A 16,717-nucleotide genomic window follows, 5' to 3' on the forward strand; every position below is an offset into this window, starting at 1 on the left:
TAGTTGTTTATACTGATCATAACCCTTTGGTTTTTCTGAGACAGATGAAAAATTCGAATCAAAGGCTCATGCGATGGTCATTACTGGTACAGGATTTCAACTTAGAGATTCGTCACAAGAAAGGAGTTGATAATGTCTTGGCAGATGCCCTTTCTCGTGTTTATGCCCCAGCTTAAGAAACTTCTTTTTGGGGGGGGAGGTTTTCTTTAAGGGGGGGGGTGTTACGGCCCTAGCCGTATGGTTATATTATGTGTGGTTATATTTTGGTTATATGTCTGTGCTATGTGTGGCTTGTGTTATATTGTTGTCTTTCTGTGTTCCATATAAGGTCATGAGTGGTGGTGGAAGCTGTGAGTCTGAGTCTGGGTGTGGTGCTGGTATGAGTGAGTGAGTGATTGCCTTCCAGCTGTCCAGATTGACAGGTCCAGCCTCTGGCCCTGTTCTCCTGCTCCCATTCGTCGCCCTTTGTCTCCGCCCTAGCCAGGGCTGGCTGTTCTCTGAAGCTCACCTACAAAAGCTCATTCTGCTCTGTCTGTCATGGGGACTGGTTGCTCTCACTTGAAAGAGCTGCAGAGATTCAATCCCTCTGTCTCCCCGAACCCATGTAGCCTGGTCTGATCTGTTCTGTTTTGTTTTGTTTCTGTTTCTTTGCCTTCTGTTTGTTCATTTGTCCATCAGTGACTTTTGATTCAATCAGTTATTTTGTTTGTTCTTTAGCTACTTTTGTTTGCCCTTCAGTTATACTTTTCAGTTTCTTAGTTTAATCTATAATTTAATTATAGTTAAACTTGTTGCTTTTTGCCCAGTATTATTTTGAGTTAAGCATTATCTTGTAACTATGTGTCCACTTCCATTATTTCTTGTATTTAGTTATTCACTCGCCTTGTAGGGGTGTTTGGTCTTTTTGTTGGTTAAACCACTTTGTTTTTGTATATTCTTTAGTTAGGTAAGTAAGTTTAGTAAATGTATATTTTTCTTTTGTTAGGTTTAGGTTAGGGGTAATTTTCTTTATTAGGCAGCCTTTTTACAAATGTAAACCGGCACCCTGAAGTTCTTTGGCACTGGTGAAAAAAGACAAAAAGAGTTTGAAATCTCTGCATAAAAAAAGGAAATAAAAACAATTCATTTGTGAAAGCGACTTTGTCCTCCATTATTATGTCACCTCCCCTACCCTAGACAGGGGGTCGTAACAGTGGAGCTCAATGAAAACAAGCCCAAAATAAGGGACTATATGCTACAGCTAGTTGAAAATAGCAGATCTACAAGCTCACAATGCGTTGCGACGCGTTGTGAGCTTGTAACTCTGCTATTTCCCCCCAAAAAATAAATATTTCTTAAAAAAGAGGTCATTTTGGAATGTTTTTGAAACATAACAACACAAATCTTGTATGTATTGGGTTGTTAAAATATTTTCAGATGGGGGGCCGGTCTGCAGACAAATATAATTAATCTGGGTGTCCTTCCTTGCCATGAAAATGTTTGAGAACCACTGGTTTAAGCAACATTGATTGATTGATTGATTGATTGATTGAATACTTTATTATCAGTTTGCAAAAAAAGGCAAGAAAACCGCAAGATACCAATATTTAGAAGCAACTTTACAGGGGGGGAGCCCAAAGTAGCTTATAATAAGCGGACATGGCAACCCTACTCGATGCCCACCTTACGACGCGTCTCATTGGCTGTCCTTTTATCTGCTGTTCACCGGTTTATTCATTCGCTGCCAGCATCCCATCCCATGGCCCCGAGGGATGGCAGGCCTGTCGCGCTGCGATTGGCCCGCCGTTGGTTGTCAAGCAACCACCGCTGGGGCTGGTCTGGTGGGTCTGGTCTCTGGGTCTGCAGAGTCAGTGTTGTTATTATGAGTTTCCACTAACACTCAGTGGTGGTGGAAAGTAACTAAGTACATGTGCTCATCAAGTACTGTAGGCTACTTAAGTACACTTTTGAGGTATTTGTACTTTACTTCAGTATCTCCAAATTCCAATACTTTTACTTCTACTCCACTACATCTCAGAGGCAAATATTGATGCATATTCATGCAATGAGCTGACAAGCTCATTGCATGCACTTTCACATGAGTATGAAATGAAAACAAAAAATGACACATTCACAGCCCCCCACTAATATCTCTGGTGTAAGCCACCAGTCCCCGTTGATATTGTAGCCCTCTCCAACGACAACTGTGTGATAATAATAATAAACTTTATTTGTATAGCACCTTTCATGACATGAAATGCAGCTCAAAGTTCTTTACAGAGAAAGAATATAATCACAGAAGAAGTACAACCATTTTTTTTTTCTTTACATTTTTATCCCGCGATTTTTGTAACCCATTTTTTTCACCCGGTGCCAATTTCCTAAGTGATCCTGGGCACTACACCAGCCCTACACCAGCGCTACACCAGTCCCCCACAGCCTAGGGAGGCCAGGGCCGAGCTTATGCTTCGTTCAATGCATGAGAGCCAACTGACCTTCTTGTCACCTGAAAGGGGGGAGTTTCCTCGGTAGGACGTAGCGTGTGGAAGGAACACGTTATTCCAACCAGTTCCCTTCCCCTCCATCAGGCGCCCCGGCTGTCATGGGGGAGGCGGTATAGCGACCAGGATTACTACATGTTTTTGTGAGGGTATTAACTACCCTAGGAGACACGGGGAGAACATGCAAACTCTACACAGAGTAGGCAGAAAAGTACAACTAATTTAACAATGAAGCAAAAAAGAAAAGCAAAAGCATAAAACAACATTAAAATAAAAGCAAAAAAAGGCATGACCCCTCCCAGGGGGAGCAGCAGTCGGGAGAGGGCAGCTGTGTATCATCTGTGGATCATTTGTTTGAATGCCATTATCAATTATATACTCTCTAATGCAGGGGTGTCAAACTCATTTTGGTGTCCGGGCAAGATTGGTCAAATGGTGACTTGAGGTGGGCAGGAACCAGTTGCGGATGCACATGCGCGCTCACACGCATTCAGTTATACAGCATTGTTTTTCAATCTGTTGTCTTGTCTCAGAAAACAAACAATGCAATTTGTAACAACAATAATAATAATAATAAGGGTAATAATAATAATAATAATAATTACCCTTATTATTATTATTATTATTATTATTATTATTATTATAATTAATATAAACCATTTTAAGTAGAATAATTAAATTTGAAGTTAAACAATACCTGGTAATGTGTGTGGGTGGTTAAATAATTACATTTATAGAACAGTGGTGTAAAGTAACTAATTACATTTACTCAAGTACTGTACCTAAGTACAGATTTGATGTAGTTTTACTTTACTAGAGTATTTCCAATTTCCAGAACTTTCTACTCCACTACATCTCAGTCACTGCTATCTACAGTATATCACTTTAAAAAATGTTTTATGAAGATTAGCTACTTTAATTATTTACATTTACAAAAATAGCAGATCTACAAGCTCATAGTGCCGCACTATGAGCTTGTATATCTGCTATTTTTGAATAGCCAAATAAATCTTAAAATGACACAGATGCTTTCCCAGATTGAATTTAAATACGCTCTGAGTTCAATTAATACTGATGAGGATTTCATTGGGCAAGCTCCTGAGAAATAAAAGAAGCAGCTTTGATACATTTAAACTACCTAGGCTATTACCATTATTATATTTTCAAAAATATCACATTTACATGGTGTAGCCAGCATGAAAATTCATCTAAATCACTTGCTGCTCCCAGACACCTGACATCTCTTTGCTTGAAAAAAACTCAGTTTTCATAACACTGCACTACGTTTGTGTGTGTGTGTGTGTGTGTGTGTGTGTGTGTGTGTGTGTGTGTGTGTGTGTGTGTGTGTGTGTGTGTGTGTGTGTGTGTGTGTGTGTGTGTGTGTGTGTGTGTGTGTGTGTGTGTGAGAGAGAGAGAGAGAGAGAATACATGTCCGTGCTGTGCTGACTCCTGTGTGAGGATCAAAGAGTAGCCTATAGCCATTACTACTCGACTAGTAGTTGAATAGACTCTTAACGAGCCAATCAGCCACAACATTCCACAGCTGGGGAGACAATGGCAGGGCCATCAGAGGTACTCAGCCAAGTAGCAGCGTGTGGGGGAGAGCTGCTTGGCCGCGCACAGCAAGTGAGTGCAAAATGCGACTCTGTCTGTTAGATGTAGTATCAATTTACTATTTTTAAAAGTATTTCCTGGGCCGCCACGGACCTTTCCGTGGGCCGCAAAACGCCCGCGGGCCGCGAGTTTGACACCGCTGCTCTAATGGCTTTTCGCAGGTTGGACTTAATCTTTGCGTCTGCAACCAACTCGTGCAGTGGCGACAGATTGAAAGACAATATGTCAGGCGACGTTTTAAGGCTGTCCTTCCATTTTGTGAAGCCGGCCGAGTCCTCTGTCGTCAGAGAAAACTCTCCGCTCCAGCCGTTTCCTCCAACCACCTCAGTCATATGCTTAAGAAAACCGTTTTCGTCATTTGTCACAGTGTCGCGGTTGTTGAGAATCTTTCTACATGCCTCACTAGTCATGTTGGGGGCCACTTGGGCCAGTTTCACGAGCCCCTGCCCAACCATGATCCCCATGTTCATGCAGTGCTCCACCTGACCTACAGTGACAGTATTCAGGGTGGCCAGACAAGTGTCTATGGTCGTCACTTTGTTCATTCGACCCCCCAGGTCCACCAGACGAATGTAGTGCGTCCCATAGATCTCAATGAAGCTGCGGTATGCCTCAGTAGTGTTGGCCATGTTCTCCAGTGGAAGAGACTGGATGTCTTGCTGGAACTGCACTGACAGAGGACTTCTGTTGGGCACTCGAAATCTACAGTATGAAGGAGAAGGATGGCATGTTTCATTAGCTTTGAAATATGGTATGGTTAGTTGTTAGTCGTTGTACAGTTTGTGTCCTCAAGTGTTCTGTTACCTTAACGTTAAACGTATTCATTGAGCACCACAACTACTCAATAACTAATAAATAAATAAATAAATAAATAAATAAGTATTCTGTGTGTAGTGATTCGCACCAAATGTATACGTTTTATAAGAAATTGAATATAATACACAAGATAAGGAGGGTAGGGTGTATATTATCATTTTAGATAATTATATATGAATTACATTATTACACTATTTAATTATCTGTTTAATTTCTCTGTGGTGAAAGATTTAAATGTTTATTTAAATGTACAGTATACCATGTTGGTATATGTGAAAATGTACACATCAAGCGATGCCGCTTGACGTCTCCTTTTTCAACATGTAGAATTATAGTATTTTGTTGCCTGAGGCTTGTTTTTGATTTGTTTTGTATTTTTTATTATATTGCATATATTACATTTTTTGACTTGGTTGTCTAATTTTAACATGTTCGAAATAAAGATTTTCATTTATATAGGGTTTAAGTGATTAAAGACGATGGAGAGACATGGGGATGATCTTGGATCAGCCCTAATGACTTTAGATAGAACAAGCAAAGAGCAAAAAACATGATCTGACCTGTAGTGTTTGCAGTGGAACTGGTTGACGTTGAGAGAAGTTTTCTCTGACTGGAAAGAAGAGGATGAAAAGCTTTGCACCTTAGACTTACTGCCCGCCATCTGCACCTCACCCTTCAACCCACCCCCTTTGACCGGCAGTTCTAGCCCCAGACGCCAGTTATTCATTATCACAGAACTGGCACTCTGCACCGCAGAGGTAAGCGAGGAAAAGGTCTGATTTACACTCTTGCAACGGTCCGAGTGAGTGTGCCAGTCTGCCATGTAGTGAGGAAGCTTCTGGAACTGGTCGTCCATCAGAGGATTAGTACAAATCGTGCAGGAGCTTGTTGGGCTCAGGTATTTGTTGACTTCAAACACATAAGCACCAGTAGGCTCCAGCTTCACCACATCGTAGCCCTCTCCCGCTTGGTCGTGCCCCGGTACGAACGGGAGAGTGTGACATTGTTCCAGGGTACCTGCGCGGCACATGAAAGCTCCATCGATGGCATCGAGGTTAGAAATGATCAGGAAACCCAGGGTCATCAGGGTGTGACACATGACTGAGGTCACCATTGTCTTTTGCCTCCAGCAGTCTACAAGGTCTCACTAAAAGAAATTGGTACCTGTTACTTTACTACAAAATGCACTTAGTCTGGTCATTGATAATAGCTGAGCTTTCTTGTGGCCCCTGGAACATACTGTATTACATGTTCCAATGTAAAATTAGATGGTTGGTTCTACAGGATGACCCTTTTAATGTTTTTTCATAACCGTTAACCAAAGCTCGTTAATGGTTAATCAAACATTAACAGATATAAGAATAAAATGTAGGCTACTATGGATGAATATTAGTGACTCACTCAGGGTCCCAAATTAACAGCTACAGTGAGTAAGTCACCCAAAAGAAAATCACTTGAATATACACACAAAACTAAAAAAACATATCAGAAATTCATACATTTATCGTCGTGTAAACACTCAATTCTTACCGTCAGTCTCTCGGAGCTCGCAATGGAAAATGACGAACGCACCAATGACACCCTGTCAACTAGTAACACTGATGCCTGCAGGACACTTCGTACTGACTAGTGAGCATCCACTCTATTTATATGGGTTTGGTCTACCCATGTGGGTGAAACCTTCTGTTGATTAATCACGTGACTTGGTACTGTCTTACATGACGCAACTCAGGCTCCTGCACTGTGCTCTAACAGTGGCTACTGTCCTTATCTGATCTAATCAATCAACACCTGTTTCTCTCATGCAAACCCCACGTCACATCCTCTGCTTTGGAGCCGAGACCACAGGCCAGAGCCGTGGCCCTCACAATCTGCATTTGTTTTGACCTTTTCTACTAAACTTTAGTTTATACAATTTTAAGTAAGCAGAAAAATACACACATATAACATGGCAATAATTATACGCAAACTTCCCTGCTGAAAAGCTCGGATAATTCTACACTCACCTTCCATCTGCCTCCTGTGATTCTTTAGTTGAGACTTTCAATTTGAGACTGACATACTGTTATTAAAGCTGCTTCTGCATTGAAAACCAAGACAGGCAAAGTTCAAGCCCCCTGGAGGAACACAGGAGGATGAAAGTGAAGATGCACCTGTGACAGTATAAGCCTACAGTGGTTTAGCAAGGATGAGGAATGTATAGGTTTTAGCGATTAAATGATCTTGATGGAAGGTGGATGATGGGTAAAGAGGATGGTGGCACACACATGTGCAAATGTACAGCGATCGAAGAAGAAGGGGAAAAAAAGAGATTTACTGATCATTTAGTAAAGTCAGTAGGCTAGCTATAGCTATGGCTCCAAACTCTGGAATTATCTTGCTGAAAACCTTAGAGTCATCAACACACCAAGTTTCATAAACAAACTTAAAGCACGCATGGAGCACGATGTAACTTTCCTCTTCAACCTCGGATTTGAACCCGGTTTACAGCGCAAGTGCTGAATTTGTATTACCATTGAGCTAATAAAGCCAGCTCAGGGGATAAATTGAATCTTGACCATCAGGAAAAAAGTTGTCGTCAGATCCTGTTTCTAGGTGAGACATGACCTTTGACATGATCTAAATGTCTCAAATACTCTCAATAAAAGAGCAGGGAGACAAAATACAACCACCCCAATTATATTGTGCACATACTCTACCATACCAATTGGACAAAAATATTATTGTATTCATGAAAGAAAAGTTAACATAGTTAAAACACATCTAGTTACAGTTGTTTTTAACTAGGCCTATGGATGCATTAAAGGGAGTCCCTGGTTTTATGTTTTTACATGTTCTATGTATTTTTTTATTTACTGTTTTACTTATTATTATTTTGTATATATTATTTGTATTAAACCCAATATCATTTCATATCATATCAGTTTCTGTCAAGTACTTTGTAAACTTAAAGGGATATTTTACTTTCAAATAATAATCACGCCCCCCTCACCCTTTAGTGAAACATTCTAATGCTTGAGGGGGCCGTGATTTTTCCATTATCTTTTCATTTATTTTCCATATCTTTTTGTAATGTTTATTTTATTTGAAAGTGAAATATCCTTTAATGTGGAATTCAAATATTATGAATATTAATATTAATATTAATATTATTATTTCAAACTAGCCGAATAGCCACTCTGTAAGCTATTGGCATACAAGTGTTTGTCTTTGAGTCTACATATAATTCAGTACAATCTTCTCTTCAGCCTCCTATTAATGATTAGTTTGTGTATTTGCTTCACAGGCTCAGAGAAGGAGATAGTAGGCTAACAGTAAAGTAGGCACACCTGCGCCTGAGGACTGAGGTATGTATGCTTGCTTGCACCATATAACTCTATACCAGTGGTTTTCAACCAGTGGTCCGGGGACCACCATTGGTCCTTGAGGGGGTTCCAGGGGGTCCTCAGCCAAATTAATAGTTAGGAACCCAATTGACCCTTATGTGTCTCTGTAACTCTGAGAGTGTACAAATGGAACGGGTCCATTTGGTTCCATTTGTACACTCTCAGAGTTAAATGAACACTAATGAGACCCCCCTAAGGTGGCTCTGAAGCTTTAATCGTTATTCAAGCATAATGAATGTTGTTTTTTACGACAGCACTTCCATTTTCAGTGGCCGCAGCCTAAGTGGAGGCAAAACATTAGCTGTACACGTTAGACAATCAATACATGGATACCAACACGGATACAGGATGGGTGGGCACTAGGGACATCTGGGCACCTCGATGTAAAATCGGCAATTTTGTCCAAAATGTTAATGTTAATTGGTCTTAGTAATGTAAAGTATACATGTACAACATGTACCCTTCAACTTCTTGTTTATGCCCCAAAATGACTGGATATACAGGTTGTGTAGCAATTTGTAGCAATTGTAGAAATATTGGACCTTAATTGTCGAATGTTTAAGCTTGTTCTAATCATGTATACTTTAATTTGCTTAAAAACATTTTCCAAATATATATATTCTTTACATTTTGGAGAAAAAAAAGCCAATTTAACACTGAGGTGCCCACCTATTGTATCTTGTTACTGTACCTTCTTGAACACACACCTGACACACATCATGCGCTACTTGGCTGAGTTCTGAGAGAAAACACCTATATTCCTTAGTTACCCAATCAACTTCTGATGAATAGGCATGACAAACCTTATATCCATTCCATACCTACAACATACAATACTTTTATGTAAACCTTACCTGATTTGAAGTGTGTGCTAGAAACACAAGCACCGCCTCATGTCCAATCCTTTTGTTTTATATCTTTATATTTAACCATTAGTTGTCTTCAATTTATTTGACCAGCAGTGGCAGCTGTTATGCGGTTACACTTGGCTCAATTCGCTTTGTAGATTACAGATCCGGTCTGGGTCTAGAGCAGATATGGAAACGTTATGTGCCTTTATGTCTGTCTGCAAATTACAGGCTGGTAGGCGGGCTCTAGACCGCATCAGACTGGTTTGTTTGGAACATAAACCAGGCTTTCCAAAGCCTGGTGACGTGAGTTTATATGTGATAATTTCTCAAGATGGAGCCATTTACTGCTTTAATTTTGGAACCCAACAACACAGCCAGATGACACGTTAAAGATGGCGAGTACCTAACCTACTACCATGTTTGATACATGTTTGCCTCCAATCCAATATTCCTTTGTTTTGCCTCAATCATTCATGACGTAAGAACAAAAGGGGCCTATAGTAATCATTGTTTAATTGTCTCTATACTATAGACTGTAACTTAATCACTTTCAACCTGGCTCATAGCGTGGCACCGAGGGCCGCACTATGAGCTTGTAGATCTACTTTTTTAGATTATTTTTTTTAAGTGGGCATTTGTAACTCCAATCTTTGATTCTGGCGTCCCTGGAACTAAATATTTTACAAATGTTCGCTTTAAAAATATATGTGTATTCCAAGATTTGCACACATTTTGACGATTTTTCAAAGATAGCAGATCTACAAGCTCATAGCGCGGCACAGAGAGTGCCGCGCTATGAGCTTGTAGATCTGCTATTTTTGAATAGCCGAAGAAATCTTAAAATGACACAAATGATGCTTTCCCGGGCTCTATGGGTTAAGAATGAACTAGGGCTTGAGTGGTGAACGTTCATACCTATGGCGCTGAACGCGACAAACTTGTTCTCCCTGGGGTTGATGTTTTGGTCATAGGGTCTGTTCCCCCACATGTGAGCAGCGCTGTTGACCAGCCAGGTGGCGTTCAGAACCAAGGTGTACCTCAGCAGAGCTGGGACGAAGTATGCCACCCATAGTGTCTCTCCCCACAGGTACCAAGGCACGAACATGGGGAGGCCAAAGCACAGGAGCAACACAGACGGCTTGTAATACCTATAGAGGGGAAACGGATGGAGTTCAAACCCATGTACTTATTATTTTCCTAAGTGGAATTTGTTTTAGTTTAATTCCCTCAGGACTGACAGTGTACATATAATGTGCTTGTATTTAAGCTCTGATGTAAGTGAATGGCATACACTTTACAACTGGTATTCTTCTATGTCAATCTACCAATGGGCCCCTTCCCATTTTCTTAACCCTTTACATTTTCTAATACAAAACAGGTTAAATCAACAACGCTACAAAAAGAAAAGGAAGGAATGCTAAAAACAGATTGAAGCCGTTTAGACTTAAATACTTCCACTTGACTGATTTAAATGCACTTACTTCCTTTGAAACATCACAACTTTGTCAGCCTTTAGGTCGCTGAGCTCCAACTTTTTTCCCTTTTCAATGACGTCGGGATGCTTGCGCACCAACAACCAGCCAATGTGGGCATAAAAGAAGCCCCGGGTGGCGTTGTGAGGGTCAGCATCGGTCTCTGAATATTTGTGGTGAACCCTGTGGTCTCGAGCCCATTCAAAGATATCATTCTGTGGGTTGATGCAAAGACAAAGATTACATACACTGTGCAGTCAAGATGGTACTTACGCTGTTATGATAACTGCCATTATACTGTTACTTCCAACTGTGCGTGTGTGCATGTTATGACTGTCTGTGACCTTAAAGGGATATTTCACTTTTAACGTGTTTGGGGTCATTTAAACGTCTACTCAGGCTTTTGTGGGCATACAGTTTTTAAGTTGCTTGATTCAGTATTTAGATATTTGATATTCAATTTATCAGACACGCCCCCTTCCTATATAAACCCATTGAAACTTCAAACTCCATTTTAACCATGATAGATTCATCGAAAACACCCGTCCTTGGTTCTGGTGACTGACATTTGTGTTTTTTCAATTACTTTTTTCATTCATTTTATATATTATAAATTTTATATCATTTTCTGGGAAAATGAAAAAAATGAATTTACCAAAAAAAAAAGACATGTTTGAAAGTGAAACATCCCTTTAACGCTCTGCAGTTACCTGGAAGGCCATGGAGTTAGCAAGAGCAAGGAAGATTCTTAGGGGCACTGAGGCCTTATAAGATCTGTGGCTCCACAGTCGATGAGCTCCTGCCGTCACTCCTAAAGCACTTACCAAAAAGCAAAACACAGCTGCGGGAGAAACAAAGGAGTTCGTCATCAAACAACACTATAATAACTTTCTCGCACATTCACACCCCATGGCATGAATCGTTTATTGTACTTGGATGACTCACTGTGCAAAAATGAATTTGTGGGGGCGTCAACACATGACTACTAAAGTCGACATCTGGGTGTACAAGGAACTAATTGGAGCGATGCTTTTCAACCAGCGATCAGTGAAAAGGGAAATAGTATCAATTACTCCAGACTATTCACAAATGAGTTCGAAGCCGGTGAATGTAATTGAGTAATTACATGAGTTAAGGGGGGGCATCTTGTGTCATTAACCCATTTAGATCTGAGGCCGATTTTAAAAATGCCTTCTAAATCCTAACCTAGGTTTTCTGAAAATCTTAAATCTTTTATTCAAAATACATATACAAAGCAACATCGAAAATGTCATTTCCCGGTTTTAAAGGTATAACAACGTATAGGCTTTCCCGGTCTTGGGTTAAACTGTGATAATGTCGGTGCTCGGTCCTAGGACACATGGGTATAACCATGGATACAGCCATTCTAAGGTTCAATTCTAGCTGAAAGCGGTGGTGATCGAGCCCTCGGACCTTCGCAGCGTTCTCGCACGTTGGGACATGTGGCAGCCGGCGTGACTTTACATGATTCCAAACCCTCACACTCTTGGGATTCTGCACAAAGGAGCAGACTGCCGTGTCCTAAGAACCACACGTACTGTAGGTGGATGTGAATTCTACTTTAAAAAAAAGTAATGTTTTGTACATGGAGAACAAAATCCTGTATAACGGTTCAATCAGACATGACACCTGAAAGGGCAGAAATAGACAAAGATACCTCTGAGCAGCAGCTAAATAAGAATATCAGAAATCACCAGTCATTGGTAAAACAACAACTGGACGCTTAAATAGGAACAGCCAAGTTCCTGTTTCAGTGTCGTGAAGTGCACAATAATGTCTATAACAAGCTGTAATTAACAGGCGTGTTGTTTTGATGTTGCGGATATCCACATTACAGTACAATGAGCATGCAAATTTGCCGTGTCACCACGATACCATTCCACGAAAACTCAAGCCCTTCACAATGTCACATCATAGAGGTCTTAAAGGCTTTGCTGGCCAAATTTGAGGCAGATGCTAGGATCAGTTTGTAAAAGTATCATAGTGCCACCAGTGGGAGGCACCATGATAGGATTCAAAATTGGCTTGTCTTCAGGCCAGGACTCTGATCAAACTCGTGTCAGATTTAGGCCTGGTCCGCAGCGTGGCGGTCCAGGCACCCTATAGGCTGCAATGCCAGCCTGACAGCGTGTCGCAGGTTCGATCCCGTTCCCGAAGACCTGAGCTGCGTGTCACTACCCATCTCTCTCCCCATTTGCTGTCAGTCTACTAAGAAACAAACTTGTGTCAGATTTGACCACAATAGTCGAGTTAACCACGTCCTATGGAAATTTTACGCCTCACGGCAAAATGCAGGCAAACCACTCTTCACGATTAGCCTATAACCACCTGGTAGAAAGTGGGCTGGTGTCTTTTGAAGCCATATTATGACATAACGTTAGAGCTGTGACTTTATGGCTTCTAAAATATTATTTAACCCCTCCTCGACGTTATTCGACCACATCTGCACACACAGACTTAAAGATATGCGTTGGCGTTGTGAGTGAGCTTGTAGAATATGATTATTTTGGGGGGTGGTGTGGCCTGAAAAGGTTGAGAACCATTCAGTGGTTCTCAAACTTTTTCATGTCAAGGACCCCCAAATGGACACTTATTAGCCCGCGGACCCCCATTTGAAAAGATACATTTTAAGGGCCCCCAGTTTGACATGCATTAGGGCTACGGAACCACATTTAATGGCATTTCTATCTCGGGACCCCAATTCATGTTGTAAAATCAATGTTAACTTAACTCTGAGAGTGTACAAATGGAACCAAATGGACCCTGACGGGTCCATTTGGTTCCATTTGTACACTCTCAGAGTTACAGACCCATAAGGGTCCATTTGGTTCCTAATCTATCATTTAGCTGGGGACCCCCTAGAACCCCCTCAAGTATCCCTGGGGGTCCCCGGACCACTACTTTACTCAATACTTACACCAAACCAAGGTCAATGGAGCTGCTGCAGGGACTTGTGAAACGCCATAGGCAGCTCCTACGTGCAATAAAGTCATTAGGATGACATTCTTCCAGACCATGATGCGTTGAGGTTTGGGGCCTTCTTTCTCCTGGTATGCGTGGTCAAAGGCATCATCTTCTGTCTGTGTCGTCGGCTCTGAAACAACCTTACTATTCCCGTTGCTGATGCTGGACCTGATGATGCGCTTCACCGGATAATCTGAGCTCTCAGCCTCCGTCATGGTTGGTTTGGCTGCTAATAATATTGTCTGCAAAAAAAATCTATAGAAAATAAAAAACAAATAAAAAACGACATATATTTTTATATTTGTATATATTTTTTTAATATATATTTTATATTTTTTTACATTAGATTTTTATATATATATTATAAAAAAAAAAAAAAAACGACATATATTTTGTTATTATATCAGATCCTTTGTCAAGACCATACGGTTACAAAAGCACGTCTGCATTAATTGCAGTGCTGCTGCTTTGCCTGGGCTTGGAGACAGTGTTGCCAGATTCAGCGAGGAAAATAAGCAACCAGGTCTATGAAAACAAGCCCAAAAGAAGCGACTATTATAGGCCACCTGAGCGCCATTTGAAAATAGAGCTTGTAGAGCTGCTATTTAAATAAAATCATGGGAGGGAAAAAAAGAAGGGGAAATGTGGAATAAATGAACACAAAATCTTGCATGGGGGGCTGGTGTCCCTGTTACAAAATCTTTTTAGATGGGGAATTGGGGATGGATGTGCGGACGATTACATATTAATCTGGGGGTCCTTGACATGAAAATATGTGAGAACCACTGGTTTAAACAACAATAGGAAACAAGCCCCAAATAAGCAACTACACTTTAGAAACAAGCCCAAAAAAATAGCCGCAACAACCAATAATTTACGTGTACGCGACAAAAACAAGCCCCAAAGTCGCGTCTAATAAGCGGACATGGCAACACTGCATGGAGACAGACAGGATGGAACGTGATGATGCTGTTGCATAAGCATAATATTTATATTTACAGGGAAAAATCGAATATAGGAAACGCGCAGCCAGCCACCCACGCCTATTAATTCATACTCACCAGATGTAGACTTTGACGAGGGTTGAAGGGTTTTTTAATGAGTGGTATTAAGTTATGTTGCCACCAAAACTACGACTTACAGAAGAGGAAATAAACGGACTGCTGCTGATGTTGCATCTGTGTGAGAATTAGATGAAGTGCGGCTCGTCTGGCAGCGATTGGACAAGCGGGCAGTGTTGCCAGATTGCATGAGAAATAAGCAACCACTGCCAACCAGGTTTTTTTTGATTGATTTAATACTTTATTAACAGTTTGCATTTCCTGGTGTTAAGCTTAGACGTTAATAGGACCAGACCAGTTACCATTTGCAGGCAGATGCTCTTTTATGGTGGTTTTGAAGGAGAGTAAGGAATCACACTCTTGGTAGGGCTTAATTGATTGATTGATTGATTGATTGATTGATTGATTGATTGATTGAATACTTTATTAACAGTTTGCAAAGACAAGCACAGTTCAATACAAGGTCTGTTAAGAGGATTTTAAACCCAAGAAAGCACTATATGGCTTGTTTCCATTGGGGTCCTTTCTTTGTACTCAATTCATCATCAATTCCACATTTTGGTGGCATATTAGCAGTAGAATGAATTTAACCCCGCTTGTGCTGAATCTGGGTTGAGTGAGATCAGTGGATGTTACGGCCCTAGCCGTATGGTTATATTATGTGTGGTTATATTTTGGTTATATGTCTGTGCTATGTGTGGCTTGTGTTATATTGTTGTCTTTCTGTGTTCCATATAAGGTCATGAGTGGTGGTGGAAGCTGTGAGTCTGAGTCTGGGTGTGGTGCTGGTATGAGTGAGTGAGTGATTGCCTTCCAGCTGTCCAGATTGACAGGTCCAGCCTCTGGCCCTGTTCTCCTGCTCCCATTCGTCGCCCTTTGTCTCCGCCCTAGCCAGGGCTGGCTGTTCTCTGAAGCTCACCTACAAAAGCTCATTCTGCTCTGTCTGTCATGGGGACTGGTTGCTCTCACTTGAAAGAGCTGCAGAGATTCAATCCCTCTGTCTCCCCGAACCCATGTAGCCTGGTCTGATCTGTTCTGTTTTGTTTTGTTTCTGTTTCTTTGCCTTCTGTTTGTTCATTTGTCCATCAGTGACTTTTGATTCAATCAGTTATTTTGTTTGTTCTTTAGCTACTTTTGTTTGCCCTTCAGTTATACTTTTCAGTTTCTTAGTTTAATCTATAATTTAATTATAGTTAAACTTGTTGCTTTTTGCCCAGTATTATTTTGAGTTAAGCATTATCTTGTAACTATTTGTCCACTTCCATTATTTCTTGTATTTAGTTATTCACTCGCCTTGTAGGGGTGTTTGGTCTTTTTGTTGGTTAAACCACTTTGTTTTTGTATATTCTTTAGTTAGGTAAGTAAGTTTAGTAAATGTATATTTTTCTTTTGTTAGGTTTAGGTTAGGGGTAATTTTCTTTATTAGGCAGCCTTTTTACAAATGTAAACCGGCACCCTGAAGTTCTTTGGCACTGGTGAAAAAAGACAAAAAGAGTTTGAAATCTCTGCATAAAAAAAGGAAATAAAAACAATTCATTTGTGAAAGCGACTTTGTCCTCCATTATTATGTCACCTCCCCTACCCTAGACAGGGGGTCGTAACATAATTTGGGGGCTCGTCCGTTCCAAATTATAAAAAATATCGATCCAAATTATAACATAATTTGGGGACTCGGCTTGGTTCAAAAGTTTACCCCTGAAAACGTATTCCTTTTTTTGAGGATTATTTGAATTTGGTTTAATTCGTTCGTTTAACAGGTTGCATGGGTTTGGTTAGGTCCTTCTGGGTTTCGTTCGATCTGGTGAGTAGTCAAAACTTTGCTCCAGTTGTCTGTTTTGGTTGGCAGGTTAGGTAGAGTATTTGATTAATTGTAATGTCCGGTAGAACCAGATGAGGTTGCATTAACTTTCCCAACTTCTCCCACTCTAGACAAATTAGATAAATGCACTAAAATTGAGTTAAATTTGATTGCTAAAGTCTTCAAAATTTCTGTCCCATCGGGTACCAATAAGGCCGAACTAAGGTCTCATATAGAGGAAAAACTTACTGAAA

At 40.6% G+C, this 16,717-nt stretch overlaps 2 protein-coding genes across 5 annotated transcripts; both read right to left on the minus strand.

Annotated features, from left to right (window-relative positions):
• Window positions 1-1,709: 1,709 nt before the first annotated feature.
• LOC311041207 (perforin-1-like) lies at window positions 1,710-5,940 on the minus strand (the record flags this gene model as incomplete). Its single annotated transcript, XM_084086115.1, has 3 exons — window positions 1,710-1,839; window positions 4,188-4,796; window positions 5,471-5,940. 3 exons carry the CDS (start codon window positions 5,938-5,940, stop codon window positions 1,710-1,712), a joined length of 1,209 nt encoding a protein of 402 aa, XP_083942241.1.
• LOC311041205 (acyl-CoA desaturase-like) lies at window positions 5,821-14,792 on the minus strand. 4 transcript variants are annotated; one of them, XR_014600369.1, is made up of 7 exons: window positions 14,666-14,787; window positions 13,558-13,846; window positions 11,330-11,460; window positions 10,629-10,834; window positions 10,063-10,295; window positions 9,151-9,322; window positions 6,873-7,027 (listed from the first exon to the last, which is right to left on the minus strand). XR_014600369.1 is itself a non-coding variant. In XM_084086111.1 (6 exons), the coding sequence occupies exons 2-6, from the start codon at window positions 13,817-13,819 to the stop codon at window positions 5,966-5,968; spliced, it is 924 nt and encodes a 307-aa protein (XP_083942237.1). In that variant the 5' UTR covers window positions 13,820-13,859; window positions 14,666-14,792; the 3' UTR covers window positions 5,821-5,965. The 4 variants fall into 4 exon arrangements, 3 of the variants coding, with proteins under 3 accessions (XP_083942237.1, XP_083942236.1, XP_083942238.1); XM_084086111.1 differs by lacking the exons at window positions 6,873-7,027; window positions 9,151-9,322 and adding an exon at window positions 5,821-6,057 and having other exon boundaries at window positions 13,558-13,859; window positions 14,666-14,792; XM_084086110.1 differs by lacking the exons at window positions 6,873-7,027; window positions 9,151-9,322 and adding an exon at window positions 5,821-6,057.
• Window positions 14,793-16,717: the final 1,925 nt, after the last annotated feature.

This window comes from Gymnoscopelus microlampas, assembly GCF_963454915.1.
Source record: "Gymnoscopelus microlampas genome assembly, contig: SCAFFOLD_25, whole genome shotgun sequence".
NCBI classification, from domain to species: Eukaryota; Metazoa; Chordata; class Actinopteri; order Myctophiformes; family Myctophidae; genus Gymnoscopelus; species Gymnoscopelus microlampas.

What these genes read in the sequence shown, in the direction of transcription:
- LOC311041205 (XM_084086111.1), bottom strand. Translation starts at nt 13,819, where the DNA reads ATGACGGAGGCTGAGAGCTCAGATTATCCGGTGAAGCGCATCATCAGG. An exon ending in CTAACTCCATGGCCTTCCAG is followed by an intron (nt 10,835 to 11,329) that starts GTAACTGCAGAG and finishes ATCAACCCACAG; the next exon opens with AATGATATCTTTGAATGGGC. An exon ending in TGTCGCGTTCAGCGCCATAG is followed by an intron (nt 6,058 to 10,062) that starts GTATGAACGTTC and finishes AATTTCTTTTAG; the next exon opens with TGAGACCTTGTAGACTGCTG.